Genomic DNA, 20,194 nt, shown 5'->3' with positions numbered 1-20,194 from the left:
TCATTAAGCGAACGCTGCAGTCATTAAGCGAGCCAATGGTTCTCCATGTAGGTAGTTTTGCTGAAAACTGGAAGTGCCGGTTTTGAGCAAAATTGTCCTAAAACTGTGATGGTGAACCTATGGCACGTGTGCCCAAAGTGGCACGCGAAGCCAGGCACGCCTGTTTGTCTTCCAGGTTTCTGGCGTGCATACGCGTGCGATGATCAGCTGTCCTTCGCACACGTGGCAGTGCCAAAAACTGGTGTGTACATGGGTGCCAGCCAGCTGATTGTTGGGTACGCATGCATGCCAGAACCTGGAAGTTCACCTTTTCTGGAGCGTGATCACTTCGTGTGTGTGGCAGTGCCGAAAACCAGCCTGTGAATGCATGCCGGCCAGCTGATCGTCGGCCGCGCATGCACGCTAGAACCCAGAAGTTTGGCTTTTTTGGAGCACGGGCCCGACAAGCGCATGTACGCCCGCACGACGTTTCCATGTGACAAGTGCCGAAACAGTTCGCCATCACTGTCCTAAAACGTGGGAAGCTGCAAATGGATGTAAATGCAGCCATATTGCCAAGTGCTCAGAGTGAGGTCATGTGACTTGGGGGAAATGGGAGGATGGTCAGAACTTCACAACCAGGTTGTGACTTCCTTCCTTCAAGCAAGCCTGTCAGCGCTTCGACACTGGCATAGAGAGCAGAGGGGAGAGAGAGATAAGCTCTGAACTTTTGCCTGCTAAATCCCTTTGAAGTCGGGTTGTCGTGGAAATGAAGGGGGGGAGACATTCCTGGGAAATGACGAGACAAGAAGTCTGAAGAATGACTTGGAAGATAGCCAATGAGAAGCAGAGATTTGGGGATCGGAAAGGGAGGGATTGGGGGGCAAAAGGTCAGTCTTGTCCGCATCGAGTCATGATCCGGTGGCTGTGCTCAATTAAAGAAAAGATTTCCTTAAAGATTGGCAGTTTGGAAATTCATTTATTTTGAGATAGCATCGAAGTCTGACAAAGCCGTAACTTCAAACACTAAGCAAATAGTCATAAGTCAAGGCCTACCCTGTAACCGAGGCTGGGAAATTCTTCCAGCAATTTCCAAGGGTTGTTTTTTTTTTGCCCTGCCCATCCTGAAAACCTGCCTATGTGAGATTTGAGATTTTGAGTGTCTCCGAAGGGGCAAGCGTTTTTTTGTGCTATTCTGGTCCCTGCTTTGCCAGTATGTTCGCAGTTCTCGGCAAGAACCGCGTGGCAGAGCCAAAATTGAGGACGAACAAGTGTGAAACACAGCTTGAGGGAGGCTTTATCTTAAGCAATTCACACCTCATTCATCAGACACTGAGACTGTTCCCAGTCTGGGTGGGGAGAGCCAAAGCTGGAAGGGGCTTGCTTCAATTGGACCCCCTACCCCAGAGGGCAGGAAAGGTTACTTCATATTAATTTGCCTGCTTCGTTATAGAACCCGGTGGCAGAGTTCCTAAAACACTCGGGCAAAAACGGCTGCTGGCGAGGGGACACATTTATTTAAGGGAGAGCGGGTTACGAGTAACATCTACACCCAACTGACATGCAAGATGGCTTGTACCATGAAGGAATGGGGATTTGGAGGTGGGGGAAGAGAGGAGGGGAGAAGATTAAAAGCTGACCAGCCCAAGCAAAGAAGGGTTAATTTCCTGAAATTAGAAATTTTTGCAAACCGATTGCACCGGCTCGGAAGAAGCCATTGTTGGCCGCAGAGTGCAAAAAATCCAAATTAAAGCCTCTACGGCCCACGGCAATGAAGACTCAGCTTGAAAGCAGTCGGAGAAGGGAGCCCATCACCTCTGTGGCTAATTGCCTCCGCCATTAAATTGCTCTGGCTGGGAGGAAGCTGGTATTTTTTTTCCTCCTAACATTCAATCAGAACAGATCAGATAATCACAAAGCCTCCGGTGGAAATTAGCGTTCGACTCACCAAGTTTGTTCCGAAGTCTATTCTACATGCTGGCGTTTCTCACTCTTTGGCAACCTGGAGATGCGTGGACTTGGTCTCTCAGCCACCTGGGGAATTGTGGGAGGTGACGTCCATACATCTTTTTAAGATGCTGAGATATTGAGAAACGCTACCTATAAACTACCTACCTGCTGGTTTACCACTGTGGAGAGTTAGCACCCACCCATCTCCTAGAAGAATGAAATATTCTAGGAAATATTAAAAAGGCAGAATATTATATTCCCCTGGATGAGAAATGGAGAAACATGTTTTTTGAGGCAGGAAGCAGACTCGCTCTTAATAGCCCCCACCCTCCTCAATAGCCCACAGTAGATGTCAGCACTGAAGAGATAAAGAGATAGATAGCTCTATTCATAAGCAAATACTTGGGTCTTTGTTGGACCCAAGATCCAACAAAGGTAAGATTAGCCCTCAGCCACAGTAGGAATTGCCCAAAGCCCCTTCATTGCATCACCCAGCAAGATTCAACCAAGCCTGGGACACAGACAGCCTATAAAGTTAGCTAAGACCCCCGCCCCCTGAGAGTCTGACAGACAATAGGATACCTGTCCTTGCCACAGGAACAGGAAGCTCAAGTTCAAATCCCAAGAGAGGGTATAAATAACACTCTCTCTCCAGTAAAGTAAAGTAAAGAGGCGTAAAATTGCCAAGGTTGGAGACCCCTGTTCCAGTGGTGAAATCCAATTTTTTTTTACTACCGGTTCTGTGGGTGTGGCTTGGTGGGCATGGCTTAGTGGGCATGGCAGGGGCAGGATACTGCAAAATCTCCATTCCCTCCCCACTCCTGGGGAAAGGATACTGCAAAATCTCCATTCCCACCCTACTCCAAGGGAAGGATACTGCAAAATTTCCATTCTCACCCCACTCCTGGGGGAAGGATATTGCAAAATCTCCATTCCCATCCCACTCCAGGGGAAGGATACTGCAAAATCTCCATTCCCTCCCCACTCCAGGGGAAGGATATTGCAAAATCTCCATTCCCTCCCCACTCCAGGAGAAGGATACTGCAAAATCCCCATTCCCTCCCCACTCCAGGGGGAAGGATACTGCAAAATCTCCATTCCCACCCTACTCCAAGGGAAGAATGCTGCAAAATCTCCATTCCCACCCCACTCCAGGGCAAGGATATTGCAAAATCTCCATTCCCACCCCACTCCAGCGGAAGGATACTGCAAAATCTCCATTCCCTCCCCACTCCAGGGGGAAGGATACTGCAAAATCTCCATTCCCACCCCACTCCAGCGGAAGGATACTGCAAAATCTCCATTCCCTCCCCACTCCAGGGGGAAGGATACTGCAAAATCCCCATTCCCATCCCACTCTGGGGCCAGCCAGCGGTGGCATTTGCCGGTTCTCCGAACTACTCAAAATTTCCGCTACAGGTTCTCCAGAACCTACTGGATTTCACCCCCTGCCCTGTTCTACCGCAAACAGCCCATTCCTGCCCTTTCCCAAGGAAGGATTTAAACTCTGCGACAAACAGTGTAAGGGAATAGTAGTTTCTGTGGAAGGAAAAAAAAACCATCGGTGGAAATGAAGACATAAACATGCAGGGAAGGCTAAAGCCTTCACCTTGGCAGCCAGAGAGCCAGGCACGGCTGCTATTTCCCTGGCGGTTGGGACCAGCAGGCCAACTGCTATTAAGCAGTTCACCGCACTCTTCTCCCCCATTCCCCCCACCCCACCCCACCTCTGGAATAATTTCTTTTATAAAAAAAAAAAAACAACCACCACCTACTCAAACCTCAAATGCCAGGCGAAGCACCGATTATGGCAAATTAAATACATGTGCATCACCTTAATTAACTGGCATAATTAGTTCTGTGCCTGTCTCCCTGACACCGACGCTGGAACTGGGGAAGGGAAGGCAGCTGAGCCACACAACCCCCGTCTCGCATCAGCTAAAAAGAAAGAAAAAGTTGTCAGGTTGGGTTTGGGGGTTTCTTTGTTTGTTTTTGCAAGCCCCCCCCCCCAAAAAAAATATCTCAGAGGTGGCGGGGCAAAAACGCAGCCTCCCTTGGCTGCTTGCCCCCTTATCCCAGTCCCCCCCCTCCGTCCTCCCCAAATAGATGACCTTGTGAGGTCCCGATTGGATTTTTTTTTTTAATGCCTATTTTCTGAATGGAAGGAAAGCAAGAGGCGAGGAGTGAGCTGCATGCTAAGAGAGCCGTGCCGCCGTTTCTGCTGGGTCCTACTGCCCTGCCACTCCTGATCGCGGGAGGAGCCCTGCTTGAGAATCTGTGGGGGGGTGGGGGGGAAGCGAATGGGAGTTGCTTCCCTCCCTGGGGGGAAAAAAACCCCACCTCCAGGGTAGGGATGAGAGACGCAGGGCTTTGCTAACTGGGGGAGAGAGGGAGATGAAAGGGGTCAAAGGTGTAACAGTAAGTTGGAAGGAACTTTGGAGGTCATCTAGTCCAACCCCATTTACGCAGGAGCCCTGTACTAGGGATTCGAACCGCCGAACTGCCAACCTTTCTGATCGACAAGCTCAGTGTCTTAGCCATTGAGCCACCTAGTGGGTGCAGTTCCTAAGAGATTTCCCCCTCCACCCCTCACAAGGAGAGATTCAACCTAGAAATAAGGAGAAATGTTCTGACAGTGAGAACAACCCAATGGAATAGAAGTTGCCTTTAAAAGTTGTGGGAGCTTCATCCCTGGAGGCTTTCAAGAAGAGACTGGACTGCCATCTGTGAGGAATGGTGTAGGGTCCCCTGCTTGGGTGGCGGGTTGGACTAGATGACCTACACAAGGTCCCTTCCAACTCGGTTAATCTGTAAATTTGCAATCGGTGCTTCTCGACACACCCGGGGACCTCATCCTGGCCACCTTCGCTGTCAGTCCCGTCAGCGACATTGAAATGCGACCGATAGCTTTCTTTTGAAGGTTTTGTTTCTAGAGTTATTGGCTTGTCTTAACTCTATACCTGGCACCGTCCAGCTACTGGTGAACAGAAATATTAGATACAGAACTCAACCAAGGAAAACTTGCCTCTTGTGAAAATTTTACAAATTGCATTTTATACAGTGAAAGTCAGTGAAAGCGTCAACATTCCAAGTGCAAACAGTAGTTTAGTTTAGTTTAGTTTAGTTTAGTTTAGTTTAGTTTAGTTTAGTTTAGTTTAGTTTAGTTTAGTTTAGTTTAGTTTATTGTTATTGAACCTCGTACAACGAAATTAAATGCCATCTTCAGCATTGAGGGATTGATTAGATGACCTACAAGGTCCCTTCCAACTCTGTTAATCTGTAATTCATTTATCTGATGCAGGAGTCAACAATGGCTAATTCTGATCCAAGAATAGCAATAGCACTTAGACTTATATACTGCTTTACTGTGCTTTTACAGCCCTCTCTAAGCGGTTTTACAGAGTCAACCTATTGCCCCCAACAATCTGGGTCCTCATTTTACCTACCTCGGAAGGATAGAAAGCCGAGTCAACCTTGAGCCTGGTGAGATTCGAACTGTTGGCAGCCGGCAGTCAGCAGAAGTAGCCTGCAGTACTGCACTCTAACCACTGCACCACCACGGCTCATTTGCATGCCCCCTCCCCAAGATGCTTAAACTTAGAACTTAGACTAACTTTATTGTCGCTTTGAATGCATGCTAATTTGCATACATTAAAATAAAATTTTAATGTATGCAGATTGCATGCAGCTCTCAAAGGGTCTCCATGTTCAGGTTCTCCCTCCCTCCATCTAATTTCCTACAACAGTGTTTCTCATTAGAAGATGGAGGGACTTCAATTCCCAGAATTCTCCCAGCCAGGTCTTCTGGGAGTTGAAGTCCATCCATCTTCAAGTGGGCCAAGGTTGAGAAACACTGTCCTACAAACAACCTTGCGAGGTAGATTCAGCGGAAAGAAAACGCTGTTATTCTGCTTGTGGTTACGTAGGGATTCTATTTTTTACTATCATTATTTTTAGTTTATAATATCAAATACAAAAGGATACAAAAGAAAATAGTGGGAAAGTAATGGAGGGCAAAGGGGAAAAAATTGTGCTGACTTCCAACTCCCTTTGGCACAATAGAGTAAGGTAATAGCATCAAACCTCAACTTTTTGTTTTTACAGAGCAATATAAACTAGCCATCTCTATAACAACAAACTAATCCGTAAAACCTAAAATCAAAGTTTCATTTCCCACCCCCCCACCTCAAGGACAAAGTCCAGAAGTGGTTTCCAAGTAGAAACGAAAATAACTGTGTTTTTTTTTTCATTAATCAAAGCAGCCAATTTAGCCACTTCTGCTAACTCCATTAACTTTTGCAGCCATTCGTCCATTGCGGGAATCGAAGTGTCCTTCCATTTTTGCATTCGGCTGGTGGTTCCATAAGAGATCCTAGACTGATTCCTCTTTTAAAGAGACAGTTAACCAATGGACTGTCTTGATTTGGTCATGCCTGGTGCAAACCATGTCTGCAAGCTCAGATATGTCACTTCAGTTCATAACTCTGCCAGTTCTCACAACTTCTGAAGGACATTTGGCCTCCCTGAGAATGAGCAGATCTCAGCCTGCCATAAACTCCATCCCCAAATGTTGGGCCCCCAGGAGTCTCCAAGTTGCACTATTTTGTGTTCAAGTACAGAACTAACAGACAACTTTGCTTTGTTATTTATTTATGATCCTGGTTTATTGAACAACCCATGCAGGCTTGATTCACACCTAAACCCAGGTGACAATTTAAGACTTTATGCATGCACAAGAGCCGATTCACACATCTGGCTTAGCTAAACCCAAAAAACAGACATTCTAGAAAAAGGTAAATCCGATTTTTATTTTTATTTTTTTACTTCCTCGGTTAAAGAGTAGCAGGCTAATTGTGGACAATGCAGCCCATAAAACCGGGTGGGGAAAATGCATGGTATGTCAAAAGGCTGCACAGGCATTCTCTTGCCCCTCCCCCCTTAATTTCTTTCACAAAGGGAACCATTGATTTCGCCTTCAAAGCTCTCACCCTACCCAGCTGATTTCTACTGGGAGAACCAAACCAAAGAGACTTTTGATTTGAGACCGAGCTTGCTGATTTCTGGAGTGTATTTTTTTTGTGCAAAGTAGCAGCAAGTACGTTTGCCATCCCAGGGCCATCAGATGTGATGCTGGTACCTACAGCCAGGGGTGGGCTTCAAAAATTTTAGCAAAGGGTTTTAGCAAGCCCAGTTGCTGGGTGGGCGTGGCCATGGTGGGTGTGGCCTAATTGGCCTCCTGTACCGTCATGGAGGGGAGACTTTTTGCTCTCCCCAGGCTCCAGAGGCTTTTCTTGAGCCTCCGGGAGGGCGAAAACGGCCTCCCCAGGCTCCAGAGGCCCTCTGGAGGCAGAAACAGGCCCATTTCCGGCCTTTCCAAAGTTCCGCTAGGCCTGTTTTTCAAACTCCCTGAGCCTCTGCGCACGCCCTGCACTTACCTGCATCCAAAACAGGCCGTGTGGGGACTCCTGGGAGAGGTGGGGTGGGCAGGACCAGCCAGGAGTGGGATTTGGGGGTTCTCCGAACTGCACAGAATCTTAGCTAGAGGTTCTCCCGAACCCCTGCGAACCTCCAGCAGCCCACTCCTGCCTACAGCCCAAAGTCTTGCTTTGGCATCATGCATGCAAAATTCATCCCACACATACCCTTCTCCTGGCTGGTGCACAGGAGAGAATCACCAAAGCATCAGAAAAGCAGAGCCAACTCTTTTAGCATTCTCCATGTGGATGGGAAGAAAAACACCCCAGAGGCCTTTTCTGGGTCTTGAACTAAATTAAAGGTGACAAGATTCCTGATTTCTTTTTTTTTTTTTTAAAGAGAGACCTGCTCTTTATCATGCTGAAAATAAGAAGCTGTGTTAAGGAGTGAAAGAGGTTTGCGTAAATGAAGCATCCCGAAATATCTCCTCTACCCAGGTAGTCCTCGAGTTACGACCACGACATTTCTGCTGCTACGCAAGACAGTTGTTAAGTTTGCTTTTTGTCTCGTCTTGCCACCGTTGTTAAGCGGACCACTACGGTTGTTAAGTTAGCGATAGGGTTGATAAGTGAATCTGGCTTCCCCGTTGACTTTTGCTTATCAGAAGATTGCAAAATTGGAATTACGTGATTCTGGGAGATTGCTACCAATCTTAATATGAACCTGGTGGCCAAGCATCCAAATTTTGACCATGGGGGATGCTGCAATGGTTGTGTGAAAACCAGTAATAAATCACCTTTTTCCATTGGTGCAGTAACTTTGAACAGTCACTAAACAAAAGTCTGTAAGTCAAGGACTATCTGTGTATACACACACACTCCTACAAATATCTTCCTGCACCTAGAAGCTTTTTTCTCCCCGTCTGCAGCTAAATGGAGAGCAATCCTGATCAAGAGATTTTTCCAAAGAGCAGCTTCAGTTCCATTTTATGTAAGATTCCGGCAGGTGCAAGTGCCAACTTTCCAGATGTCTAATTGCCATCCAAGGCAATTTGGGCCTCGGTTTGGAAGAAAAAGGGCTGAAGTGCACAACTCCACCGCATGAGTGGGATTACGATCAGAATCCGCCTCCTTCAAAGATAAGACTTGGGAGCCTAGATCAGGGGTCCCAAACTATCGGTCCATGGACCGACACGGTCCGCAGCATGCCAGAAACCGGTCTGCGCAAACAAGCGAAGCCCCATCCGCGGGATGCAGGTAGCATGCAAAGCCACACTCCCTCTGGACTACGGAAAAAACCTCTCTCTCCGGAACCAGTTCCTGGTGCCCAAAAGATTCGGGGGTCACGGGTCTAGATCAGGGGTGGGTTCTAATTTTTTTTTACTACCAGTTCTGTGAGCGTGGCTTATTTTGTGGGCGTGGCTTGATGGTCGTGTGACAATTCTTTAGGATTTAGCAGAGGTACTGGTCTACCAGGCTTTTAACTGCTTGCAGAGCTGTATTGGTCTACTTATTTGTTTTTGGAGGCACTGGTCTACTCATTTGTTTTTGGAGGCACCGGTCTACTCATTTGTTTTTGGAGGCACCGGTCTACTCATTTGTTTTTGGAGGCACTGGTCTACTCATTTGTTTTTGGAGGCACCGGTCTACCACCATACTGCCTTTTAACACTGATCAGCTGTAGGGCGGCCCTTTGAAGCCCCGTGGCAAGAGTTTAAACAGTTTTTTTTTCTTTCTAGCTGATCAGCTGGGACTCAGGAGGCAGCGAATAGATTGGGGGCGGGGCTAAATAAAAGGTAAGAATAACACGGTGGTGGGCAGCTCCCAAACAAAGAGAACGGTTCAGTGACGTCATATCGTCACCGCTACCCGCTTGGCGGAACTGGGAGGAACCCACCACTGGTCTAGATCCAGCTAATGGCCACCAATTTCCTATTGCAAGTTCCCTTCCTTCATTCAAAAACACAGAACGAGCTGCCCCAGCAAACAGCAGGTCTCTTCCACCCCCGTAACTTAAGCAAGATTCAAGCAGATCCATGAAAGACATTTAGGTGTCGTACAGGGAGCCTCGACTTACAATAATTCATTTAGCGACTGTTCGAAGTTACAAATGGCCCTGAAAAAAAATGACCTATATACCCAGTCCTCACACTTACAATTCTTGCAGCATCGCCATGGTCACAAGATCAAAATTTGGGTGCATCCCAGGGTCATGTGATAACTCTTTGCAATCTTCCTAGCCAGCAAAGTCGGGGGGGGGGGGGACTGGACTTGCTTAAGAACAATTTAACGACTGCAGTGATTCACTTAACAACCATGACAAATAGGATGTAAAATTGGGCAAGACTCCCTTAGCAACCGCCTTGTTCAGCAATGGAAAGTCTGATCCCAAAGGACCACCTGCAAATCTAAGTTATGGGCCCAGCCCAGCCAGCAGTTTTCTATTTCCAGTTTTTACCTCCCATTTTAAAATCAAATTCCCATCCTCCATTTCTTCAAAACAAAGGCAGTTGCTCCATAACAAAAGGCTATCTTCCCCCCACCCCTCATTGCCCCAGCCCTCCGTGACTTAGCAGGGTGCAAACAAACCCGCTTTCTGCTCACAGCCCTGCACCGTGCAAATCAACCCCTCCTAGCACACACACACTATAGATACGCACAAAAACCAATCAAGGAACAAGAACACACGCATAAAGAAATTGCCATTTGAAGCTAAAATCCTCCGTGATTGCCAAATTGCAGATCGCTCTTTTGAATTCGCCATCTGCAACTGGCAGTGTGCTTTTTTTTTTTCCCCTTTCCCCAAAACTGGGAAGAAAACGTCACTCTTCCTGCTCCTTTTCTGCTTTCCAAGGCAAGTAAGTTGTCTTTGTGTGTTTCAAAGGGATAGCAAAATCAGTGTTTTTCAATCTTAGGAATTTAAGATGTCTGGACTTCGATTTCCAGAATTCCCCAGCCAGCTTGAGAAACAGTGTCCTAGGAACCTATGGCACGTGTGCTGGAAGTGGCACGCAGAACCATCTCTCTGGGCAAGCAAGCCGTCACCCGTTGCTCTTCTGGGTTCCAGTGCGCTCAGGTGGTCTTCATGCACGAGGGAGCGCTAGAAGCCGGAAAAGCAGCCGTCCAGAGCACATGCACGCGCTGGGAAGATAATTGTCCAGTTTCCGGCACACGCATGCGCACCTGGTCTTCATGCACACATGCATGCCAGAAACCAGAAGACCTGGTGGCCAGTGTGCATGCGCATGCACGCCAGAAACCGGAAGTTGATCTTCCTAGCGTGCACATGCGCCCCGGGCAGCTGCTCTTCCAGTTTCCGGCACGCGCATTTGTGCACCAGCCAGCTGGTCTTCACGCACGCATGTGTGCCAGAAACCGGAAGAGCAGCCGCCCTGTGGACATGCACATGCCAGGAAGATCATCTTCCAGTTTCCGGCATGCATGCATACTCCTGTTTTGGCACTCAGTGCCGAAAAGGTTCACCAACACTGTCCGAGGTAATCAGTTAGGATATCACTAAAAAATTGCTCCCATAACCCAAAAACACTCCTTCACACATTCAAGCCGTGTGAGCGTTTCATTGCCTTCCGCTATGGAATGACAACATTCCACACACCATGTTCAACCACCATTTAATTCGGAGGATTCAGCAGTCCACACAAGGTGCAATTTTTCAAAAGGACAAGTTGGAGGGATCACATTAAAAAAAAAGGGGGGGAGGAAACTAACCAGATCAAGCTTTTCAAGATACTGACTAGAGCCGGGGTCAGCAACCCGCAGCTCTGGAGCCGCATGTGGCTCTTTCCTCCCTCTGCTGCGGCTCCCTGTTGCTGGTCGGCTTCACAATTGATAGGGGTTTCAGTTAGGACAGGTAGAGGAAAAAGGATTCCGTCCTAGAAGGAGACTCTATAGTGGGGAAACCGACTTCCAGTCGGCAGAGGAAAAAGGACGTCATGCTAGGAGGAGACTCTATGGTGGGGGAACCGGACTTCCAGTCGGTTCCAGAATTGAACGGGGGCTTCCGGTTAGGACCTTTGTGGCTCTTTGAGTGTTTAAGGTTGCCGACCCCTGGACTAGAGGGAAGCATGGTCAAAACTCACTCTGTCTTCCCTGGGATTCTGCTAAATGTGCAAGTTTAGGGAACTTTGCTTCCAGGTGTTCTACAGGTGCTCTGTTTTCCCTCTTCATTTCTTTCTTTTTCTTTTTTTAAACAACCTTTCACCTGCTTAAAAAAGGGAAGGGATCTGTAAGTGTTCTCCTCCTTCAGACGTAGATTTGTTATAGTTTGTCGTTTTTAACCATTTATTCGAGTCCGGCTTTTGGGTGAATTTATAGCGCTCTCCATGTTACCCTGTCAGTTTCTTTCAACTGTTGTTATGTTCAACTTTGCATCAGATTTGATGTTCTCAAGCCAGCGTGTTCTTTGCTTGCCTCTTCTTCTTGTTCCACTGACCATTCCTAGCACCACTGCCAATGAATTCCCACGCATAACATGGCCCAAGTAAATCAGACGTAGCCTTATGAATATGGCTTCCAGTGATGTATAACAGAAAACAACAGAGTCAGAAGGGACCTTGGAGGTCTTCTAGTCCAACCCCCTGCTCAAGCAGGACACCCTACACCACTGCGGACAAATGGTTGTCCAAGCTCTTCTTCAAAACTTCTAGTGATGGAGCACCCACAACTTCTGAAGGCAAGCAGTTCCACTGGTTAATTGTTCTCAATGTTAGGAAATTTCTCCTTAGGCCTAGGTTGGTTTCTCCCAGTGGGGAAATCCATTTTTTTTTTAACTACCGGTTCTGTGGGCGTGGCTTGGTGGGCATGATGTGGCTTGGTGGGCGTGGCAGGGGAAGGATACTGTAAAATCTCCATTCCCTCCCCACTCCTGGGGGAAGGATATTGCAAGATCTCCATTCCCATCCCCTTCTGGGGCCAGCCAGAGGTGGTATTTGCCGGTTCTCCGAATTACTCAAAATTTCCGCTACCGGTTCTCCAAACTGCTCAAAATTTCCGCTACCAGTTCGCCAGAACCTACTGGATTTCACCCCTGGTTTCTCCCCTTGTTTATTTTTCCTCCATTGTTTTTTGTCCTGCCTTCAAGTGCTTTGGAGAATAGATTGACAAACCCCCCCCTTTTCTTTGTGGGAGCCCCTCAAATATTGGAACACTGCTATCACGTATCTGCTTTTATACCATTTCACACTTCTCTTGTTAGTTATTCTGGCGGCCCATGGTACATGCAGTAATTCACGCCAGCGCCGCAGTTCAAAGGCGTCAATTCTCCTTTGATCTGATTTGTTATTCTCAATATAATAAAGGCAATACGGACTGAGGGGAAGGGCAGGCCTTGCATTCTTCAGGGTATCTTTTTACCACTGGATGTGGCCCAAGCTAGCGCTAGATTCCAGCTCTCACAAAAGTTAGCCTAGTGGAAAATCCGTTTCTCTTCCATCCAATATCCCACCCTGGCAATTACCAAAAAGAACAAGGGCATGCAGGATGAAGGGGAAAGGGGTTGGGGGGGAAACAGACTTGCTGCATTCTAGTCACTTATTTTATGCATTTTAAAAAAAAAGCTCTCACAACAATTAATTCTGGCATCAAACAGAGGAAGTGTTTTGTAAGCACATTTGCATAAAAGGGCTCATCAGTTGCTGTCTCTGGACTGCACATAACACACCCCTTTTTTCTTTCTTTTTTCTTTTTTCTTTTTTTTGCAGGAAGGCTGTGTTTTTCTCTTACACGCGCACACACAGAATGTGTTCTCTTTGGATACAGACCTGGGAGTGTGTCCCCACCGTGGGGGGGTCTCATGGACCCGGCTGGGTGTTCTAATGCACATATAAGGAGCCTGGTGGTGCAGTGGACTAAACTACTGTTAAAGTGGTATTTAGCTGGCAGCTGCCTGCAATTACTGCGAGTTCAATTCTCACCAGGCTTCCATCCTTTCGAGGTAGGTAAAATGAGGACCCAGTTTGTGGGGGCAATAAGCTGACTTTGTATAAAACAGAACACCGCTTGGGGGGGCCAAAAGCCCTACTAAGCAGGTATATACAAAAGTATGAAGGCTATTGATTAAAAAGCATTGTAAGCCGCCCTGAGTCTCCGGAGAAGGGTGGATATAAATCAATCAAACAAACAAATAAACAAATAAATATTAATGAGCAATTACAGGGTGGGAGGGGAAACGAAGGAGGCCGACTCTTCCTTTTCAACAGTAGCCAAACTGCAAACTCTACACCATGCTCAGAAGTTCTCCATTTCACAGGTATGTGCTTAATCCCAGCCCTCTTTTCAGAGCTCCAGTAGGCGAGGGGGACATGAGTTTTCAAAATGTGGATTGCTGCTCATTTTAAGGAACTTCAGCTGCTACCCAAGGTTCTTTATTTAAGAGTTACTGCCCCTTCCACCAGAAGCTCATAAATCTATATGGAACATAGCAGATGCTCCCTTGTTTCTTTTATCTTTTCAAGGCTATGTAAAAAAATAATAATAAAAAAAAACTGCTGTCTTATTTCAAACCCTGCTTTTCCAGAAAGTCTTTTTATTTTGAAATTATTCAGTTGATAAGCCTGGTTACCAGAGAACATTCATTTTCAGTGTTAAGGGATTGTCCCTGGGAAGGAAGGAAGGAAGGAAGGAAGGAAGGAAGGAAGGAAGGAAGGAAGGGAACCCAACAGACTAGGTCACTTGCTTTGTAAATAGAAACGGAAATGCCAAACACAGCACTTTTAAGCATGTGCAGAATGTCTTATTCTGAAAGCATACGCCTCTTTCGGGGAGAAAGAATGGCTTCCACATTAAGGATGCAACATTTTAGAGCCAGCTTGGTCCAATGGTTAAGACTCCAGATTAAAAACCAGGACAGGGGAGTTCTAGATCTGCTTTTGGCATGAAAGATTGGAGGACTTTGGGCCAATTACGTGGAGACCATGAGTTCTAATCCCGCCTCGGGCATGAAAGCTGGCTGAGTGACTTTGGGCCAATCACTAGGAGATGCTGAATTCTAGTCCCACCTTAAGTGAAAGAGTCAGCTGGTGACTTTGGGTCAATCACCAGGAGACGGTGAGTTCTAGTCCCGTCTTGGCCATGAAAGCTGGCTGGGTGACTTTGGGCCCACTCCCTCTCTCTCAGCCCAACCCACCTTCCAGAGTTGTTGTAGGGGAAAATGGGAGGAGGGAAGGAGTATTATGTATGTTTAGAAACCTCTAATGAGGCTACCAGCCCTAAGGCCTTGTACAAACCCGAGGACTGCAGCCCTTTCCTTCCAAAACTCTAGAATTGCCACTAATTACCACGGCCACCCATGCAAAGGCTGGTTTTGAAGACACTTTCCTGTCATTTCTCTGATCCCGGTGGTGCCCACACCCTTATTCCAGTTCTGCGGCCTGAAGGATGAGTAAAAGCAGGGACGGAAAGGAGCCGTGGAGAAAGAGGAGGGACAGAAACACACCCTCCCCCTCCCTGACCTAGAAAGTAGATTTAGTCCAGCTATTGATTAAAGCAGAATGCAATTACCCAGTGCAGGGACCTGCTGCCTCTGATAAGGAACGGAAGAGAGTTCGTTGCAAAGTCACAAAATTAAAGTCAAGACCAGTTCCATTTTCCTTTGCAAACCAGATCCTCACCCCCCTCCTCTCCACCCCTATCACAGGCACTTTCGGCTGTTGCTTCCCCTGCCGGCTGAGCATCACTCCCTCTTGTGCGGAGCCCGTCTAACACTGACCATATCTCCCATCTCAGCCGAGCAAAACCCTTTCATTTAGCAGCCAGGGCTTCTGCCTTTCAAACGTCCTTCTCTGCTTTAAAACTTGTGGGTTTCTCTCTCTCTCTCTCCCTCTCTCTCTCTTCCAGTTGCCAGAAAAGCTTCTGTCCCTGTTATTCTATTTTTTTTTTTTTAAAACCAAGCGATGGGAGACACAGAGGGAACATCCAACAGTTTTATTTTGAGCGACTCATGCATGTATACAGAATTCACACTTTTTTTTCTGCTGCTTTTCCAGATCGAATCAAAAAGAAACGCCGAGCCTGGAGCGCTAGCTTAGAATAAATAAATAAATAAATAAATAAATAAATAAATAAATAAATAAATAAATAATTGGGCTTTTAGGTCTGCTATCCGATGATAAAAGGGATCAACAAATCAGCGGAATTGAAAATCTGGCTGAAATTGAACTCGAAATCTGCAAGGCTGCTCTGTCCTGGGGAATGGGAGAATCAGGCTCTAAGCTCACCGAAAAGACGATGTGGCTTTTCTCACTTCAATCGGCAATTTTGGATGTTTTCTCCCAAAAGCTTTGCCTTATACAACCCACATTTACTGTAGACAAGTCTCCCAGGGATCGGACACGCTTTAACAGGCTTGTTCCCAAAATTAATAAAATGTACATATATCTTTAACAAGAACATTTTACAGTTTTAAGTTCATTTTCCTAAAGATGTATTTCATCCTAAAGCCCAGGTCCCGTACTAGGAAATGATGCACGAACAGTTCTGCAAAATGCCAAATCTCGGACGCAGCCACAAAACTATTGCACAAAGTTGGATTTAACAGATAGATAGATAGATAGATAGATAGATAGATAGATAGATAGATAGATAGATAGATATTAATGTCTTGGCCCTTCCAGCTGAAGAGCAAGCCAGAATAGCCCAGAAGCCTTCTCTGAATGTACTCTTTTACTGTCTCTCTGCCCATTTTATTATGGTGATGAAATAAACCAATTACCTAAGCTGAAAAGTACCTAACCAGCTGATAGATGCTCCGTAGGAGAACATGGAAAGGTCACCCGCGCACGCTTGCGAACTCGGAACCCAGCTTCAAGCCCCATTTGCCTCCTGCCACACGCAATTTCTCGTCCGAGCCATTTGCTGGCCTGCCTTATAATTGCATCCTTGAGCAGTGAAGGACAAGAGAGGTGGACGGCTTTGCAAGGAAAGATCACAGCGAGAGAGAAAACGGCCTGGAAGGCGCACGCACCTGACTGAGACTGCAGACTCTACCATCACCACGCTGCAAGGGAACTTCTGCCCAGAACAAAAGCTTGACCTCTCCAAAGAGAAAAAAAAACGGGATCCATCGATTTGATTGATTGAGAGGCCAGCCACTTACAAAGTAAAGTTCAGCGCTCTTCTGTAAAGTTGGGGGGATTCTGACCTTTGGTATGAATTTTCCCACCCACCCTTCAAAGAGCCTCTTTTCTGGCTCGGTTCGCAGCGAGACCCTTTACAAGGCCATTAAATGGGAACACTTAAAACTGGAATCAAAGGGACTCGTCCCTTGTACTTCAAATTCAAATCAACCAGGCTGCTCCTGAATATCAAATTATTTTTTCACTTCTTTTTTTGTTTTCCCCAATGTTACTTTCCGGGGCTTTGTTCTCTATTCCCCGTCAAGCCCCCCCCTCCTTCCTCCCCTCCTTCCCTGTGCTTGCTGCATCAGATGGGAATTGATACCCAGGATGGGGGGGGGGGAGGTATGTGATTTGGAAACGCCATTTTTCCTTGTACAATTCTCCCCATTGATCAGAGCCACATTCAGGAAGGTCGGTGCAGGGAGAGGGAGGGGGGGGTTTCCAGCGGTCAAGCAGCCACCTCATGGCCTTGCAGGGAAGGGAAGGGAAGGGAAGTGGGGGGAGGATGGAAAAAAATGTGACAAAGGAAGATCGACTTAGAAATGGATGGGAATCGAGGCTGGACCCCTTCACATGTTTTTTTTTTTTTGTTTTTTTTTGTTCGTTCTACAGAGGAAAAAAGAAAAACAACTCGTGGCACCCGGTTGCTGCTGCTGGGAGAGAAGAATGAGGGCAAAAGGAAAAGAAAGGAGGTGGAGGGGGGGGAGAGAGAGAGAGGGAAGAGAGATGATGTAGCTATTTAGCTGCCCTTTTTTTTAGCACCGCGATCCATTTGAGCGAGCGGGATGCAAAATAAAATAATAAAAGAAAAGAAAAATAAAAGCCCAGGCGCGCCACTCACGAAACAAAAGAAAAGCGACCACTCAACCAGCCCCCCCTTTCCCCCAACTGGAACCAAAAGCAGCCTCCGAGTTGAAAACACCGAAACGGGTCGACGGGGGGGGGGGGGGGAAACGGCTCGACGAGGGGGTCTTTCAGGACATTGTAAGGTTTTCTCACACAAACACACACACACATATACACACTTCCACTCCGCAATAGGAGCAAGCAGCGCGGCATCCAGACGTCGCCGTTCCCCTTCCCCCGAAATCTAATTTAGGAGTTGAAAGGAAGGAAGGACTTCTAGGGGGGGGGGGAGCTTCCAATGCAAAGCCCCCTCTTCCCCCCCATTTCCATTCTCAGGACATCAGAGAGAACCGGGAGGGGGGAGGGGGGGAAAGGGACCCCCTCGAAGCCATCCACGCGTGGCTCGCCGGGACAGAGCGGGGAACGGGACACACGCATACACGCGCACACACGCGCGCGCGCCCCCAACACCCACCAACCCGCGCTCAAACAAAGCCTCGCCGGGGCGGCTCAAGCGCAGCTCGCAGCGCAGCGCGGGCCCCTGCAGCGCGCCCCGGCAAAGCGAGCGAGCGAGCGGGTGGGCGCTCCGTCATTGTTCGCTCCCCTTCGGCTGCTTTCTGCTGCTGCAGCGGGCTGTGGAGGGGGGGGGAACGTTAGGGTCACCCCGTTGCGGGGAGAAAGAAAGTGGGGGCGGGGGGTTTGGGGGGGGGATCCTCGGCCCCGGGAGGATGCCACGCCGGCGGGTCAAAGCAAAGGGGTCCCTGCCCGGCTGGGTCGAGTGAACCGGCGGGCAAAAAAAAGCGGGGAAAGGCTTCTTTCGGGCTGGGCTCAGTTCTAGCCCCGCTCCCCGGTTCGTGGTTAGAGGACAAGCGGGCGAGGTTGGCTAAGGGAAGCGGCGCAAGGCGCAACCCGGGGAGGAGGCGAGGCTTTGAAGGGGAGGGCGAGAGACGAAGCCGCCTCGCCTGCCGCCGCCGCCGCCGCCGCCGCGCTTACCTCGGCCCGCCAGGCACAGCAGCAAAATCCCCGCCGCGGCCGCCAAAGGCGAGTGCCTGCAGCTCCGCGCCGACCGCATCCTGCCGCGCTCCCTTCTGCCGCCTCGCGCTTCCCCCTCTCGCCGGCTCCGCACCTGCACTCCGGCTCTCCCCCGGCGTTAATCTATGCTAATGAGATGCGAGCGGGGGGCCGGGAGGGGGCGGGGCCTGTCCGCCAAAAAAAAAAAGAAAGAAAGAAAAAGAAAAGGGGAGGCAACTGTTTACAACTCCCATGCGGGAGAGGGAGGGAGGGAGGGAGGGAGGGGGGAAAGAGGGGCCGAAGGGAGGGGCTTTCAAGGGAGAGGGGAGGTGGGTTCTCACACACACACACACACACACACACAAATCTTCGGAGTGGGAGGGGGGGAGCTCCACCGGGATTGACACCCAGACTGACAATGATGGGAATTTTGGGAAGGGTGGGGGTGTGGGGGGGGCTGGTTGTTGTTGTTGTTGTTGTTGTTGTTATATTATTATTATTATTATTATTATTATTATTATTATTATTATTATTATTATTATTATTATTATTATTATTATTATTTTCTACATCTTGTTTTTGTTACCTGTAAGCCGCCTATATACATTATCTTAAATAAATAAATAAGTAGATTTATTGCATGCATAAACTTTTCTGTATATTTTTTAATATTTATATTTTTTTAATATTTATTTATTGATGCATGCATTTACGATTTATATTGACTGTTTCCTAATATGATTTGATTGCTTATTTGTACCCATTGACTATCATTAAGTGTTGTACCTTATGATTCTTGACGAATGTATCTTTTCCTTTTATGTATACTGAGAGCCTCTGCACCATAGACAAATTCCTGGTGTGTCTAATCACACTTGGCCAATAAAGAATTCTATTCTATTCTATTCTATTCTATTCTATTCTATTCTATTCTATTCTATTCTATTCTATTCTATTCTATTCTATTCTATTCCATTCCATTCCACTCCACTCCACTCCACTCCACTCCACTCCACTCCACTCCACTTCATTCTATTCTATTCTATTCTATTCTATTCTATTCTATTCTATTCTATTCTATTCTATTCTATTCTATTCATATGCACCAAAGACAAATCCTTGTGTGTCCAATCACACTTGGCCAATAAAGAATTATATCCAGTGGTGAGATTCAGCCAGTTCGCACCCCTTCGGGAGAACCGGTTGTTAACTTTCTCCCAAACTGTTATCAATCCTTAAATCAGCCTAAAAAGAGCAATCTTTTTTTTATAAGTCGGGGTATTCTTTGTTGTTATTGTTGCTATTGTTATTATTATTATTATTTACCATACCGGTATGTCACTAAAATGAATATGCGTGTGCTCTGTTGGAGATTGCAGATCACAAGAAAGACGAGCAGTAAATTAAATGTACATTAAGGGTGTTAAATATGGTAAAATACGCACTGCAAAGCAGTACATATTTCACATGGCATAGAGGGGAAAATGCTCCTGGGAACCGTCTTTCAGGATTGCCAGACGTATAATTCTTGATGAGGTGTCTTTTTATTTAAAAAAAAAAAAATACCAGTTTTTCCTAGACAAAATGCAAAGCTAATGGCTTTTTCATTCACTCTCCCATCTTTGCTATGTAACTAAGCATTAACAATGGACTGGGCTCTATTTTTACACAGAAGAACTCCAGAAATGGCACATGAGCGTGTACACCTCTTCACAATCCATCAAGCTAATCTTGAAAGCCATTTTTCAATGAGGAAAAATGATTCTCCCATTTCGTCAAATACTTACTGGCTCCTGTTTGGGGACACATCCAGATTATGTTAGAGGAAAGTTGTACGGGAGCAGTTAGATTGCCAGACGA

General features: G+C 47.1%; 1 protein-coding gene across 1 annotated transcript in view; it reads right to left on the bottom strand.

Moving 5' to 3' along the window:
* CADM4 (cell adhesion molecule 4) overlaps positions 1–18,395 on the bottom strand; it is a 169,042-nt gene extending 150,647 nt beyond the window's left edge. The window contains exon 1 of the mRNA XM_070949756.1: positions 18,317–18,395. Coding sequence (XP_070805857.1) covers positions 18,317–18,395 — 79 coding nt within the window. The remainder of the gene's footprint in view (positions 1–18,316) is intronic.
* Positions 18,396–20,194: the final 1,799 nt, after the last annotated feature.

This window comes from Pituophis catenifer, unplaced genomic scaffold (genome assembly GCF_029215685.1).
Source record: "Pituophis catenifer annectens isolate HBS135680 unplaced genomic scaffold, rPitCat1.0.hap2 SCAF_9, whole genome shotgun sequence".
NCBI classification, from domain to species: Eukaryota; Metazoa; Chordata; class Lepidosauria; order Squamata; family Colubridae; genus Pituophis; species Pituophis catenifer.
Note: the sequence above shows the minus strand (reverse complement) of the source record. Positions and strands in the feature narration are given on the sequence as shown.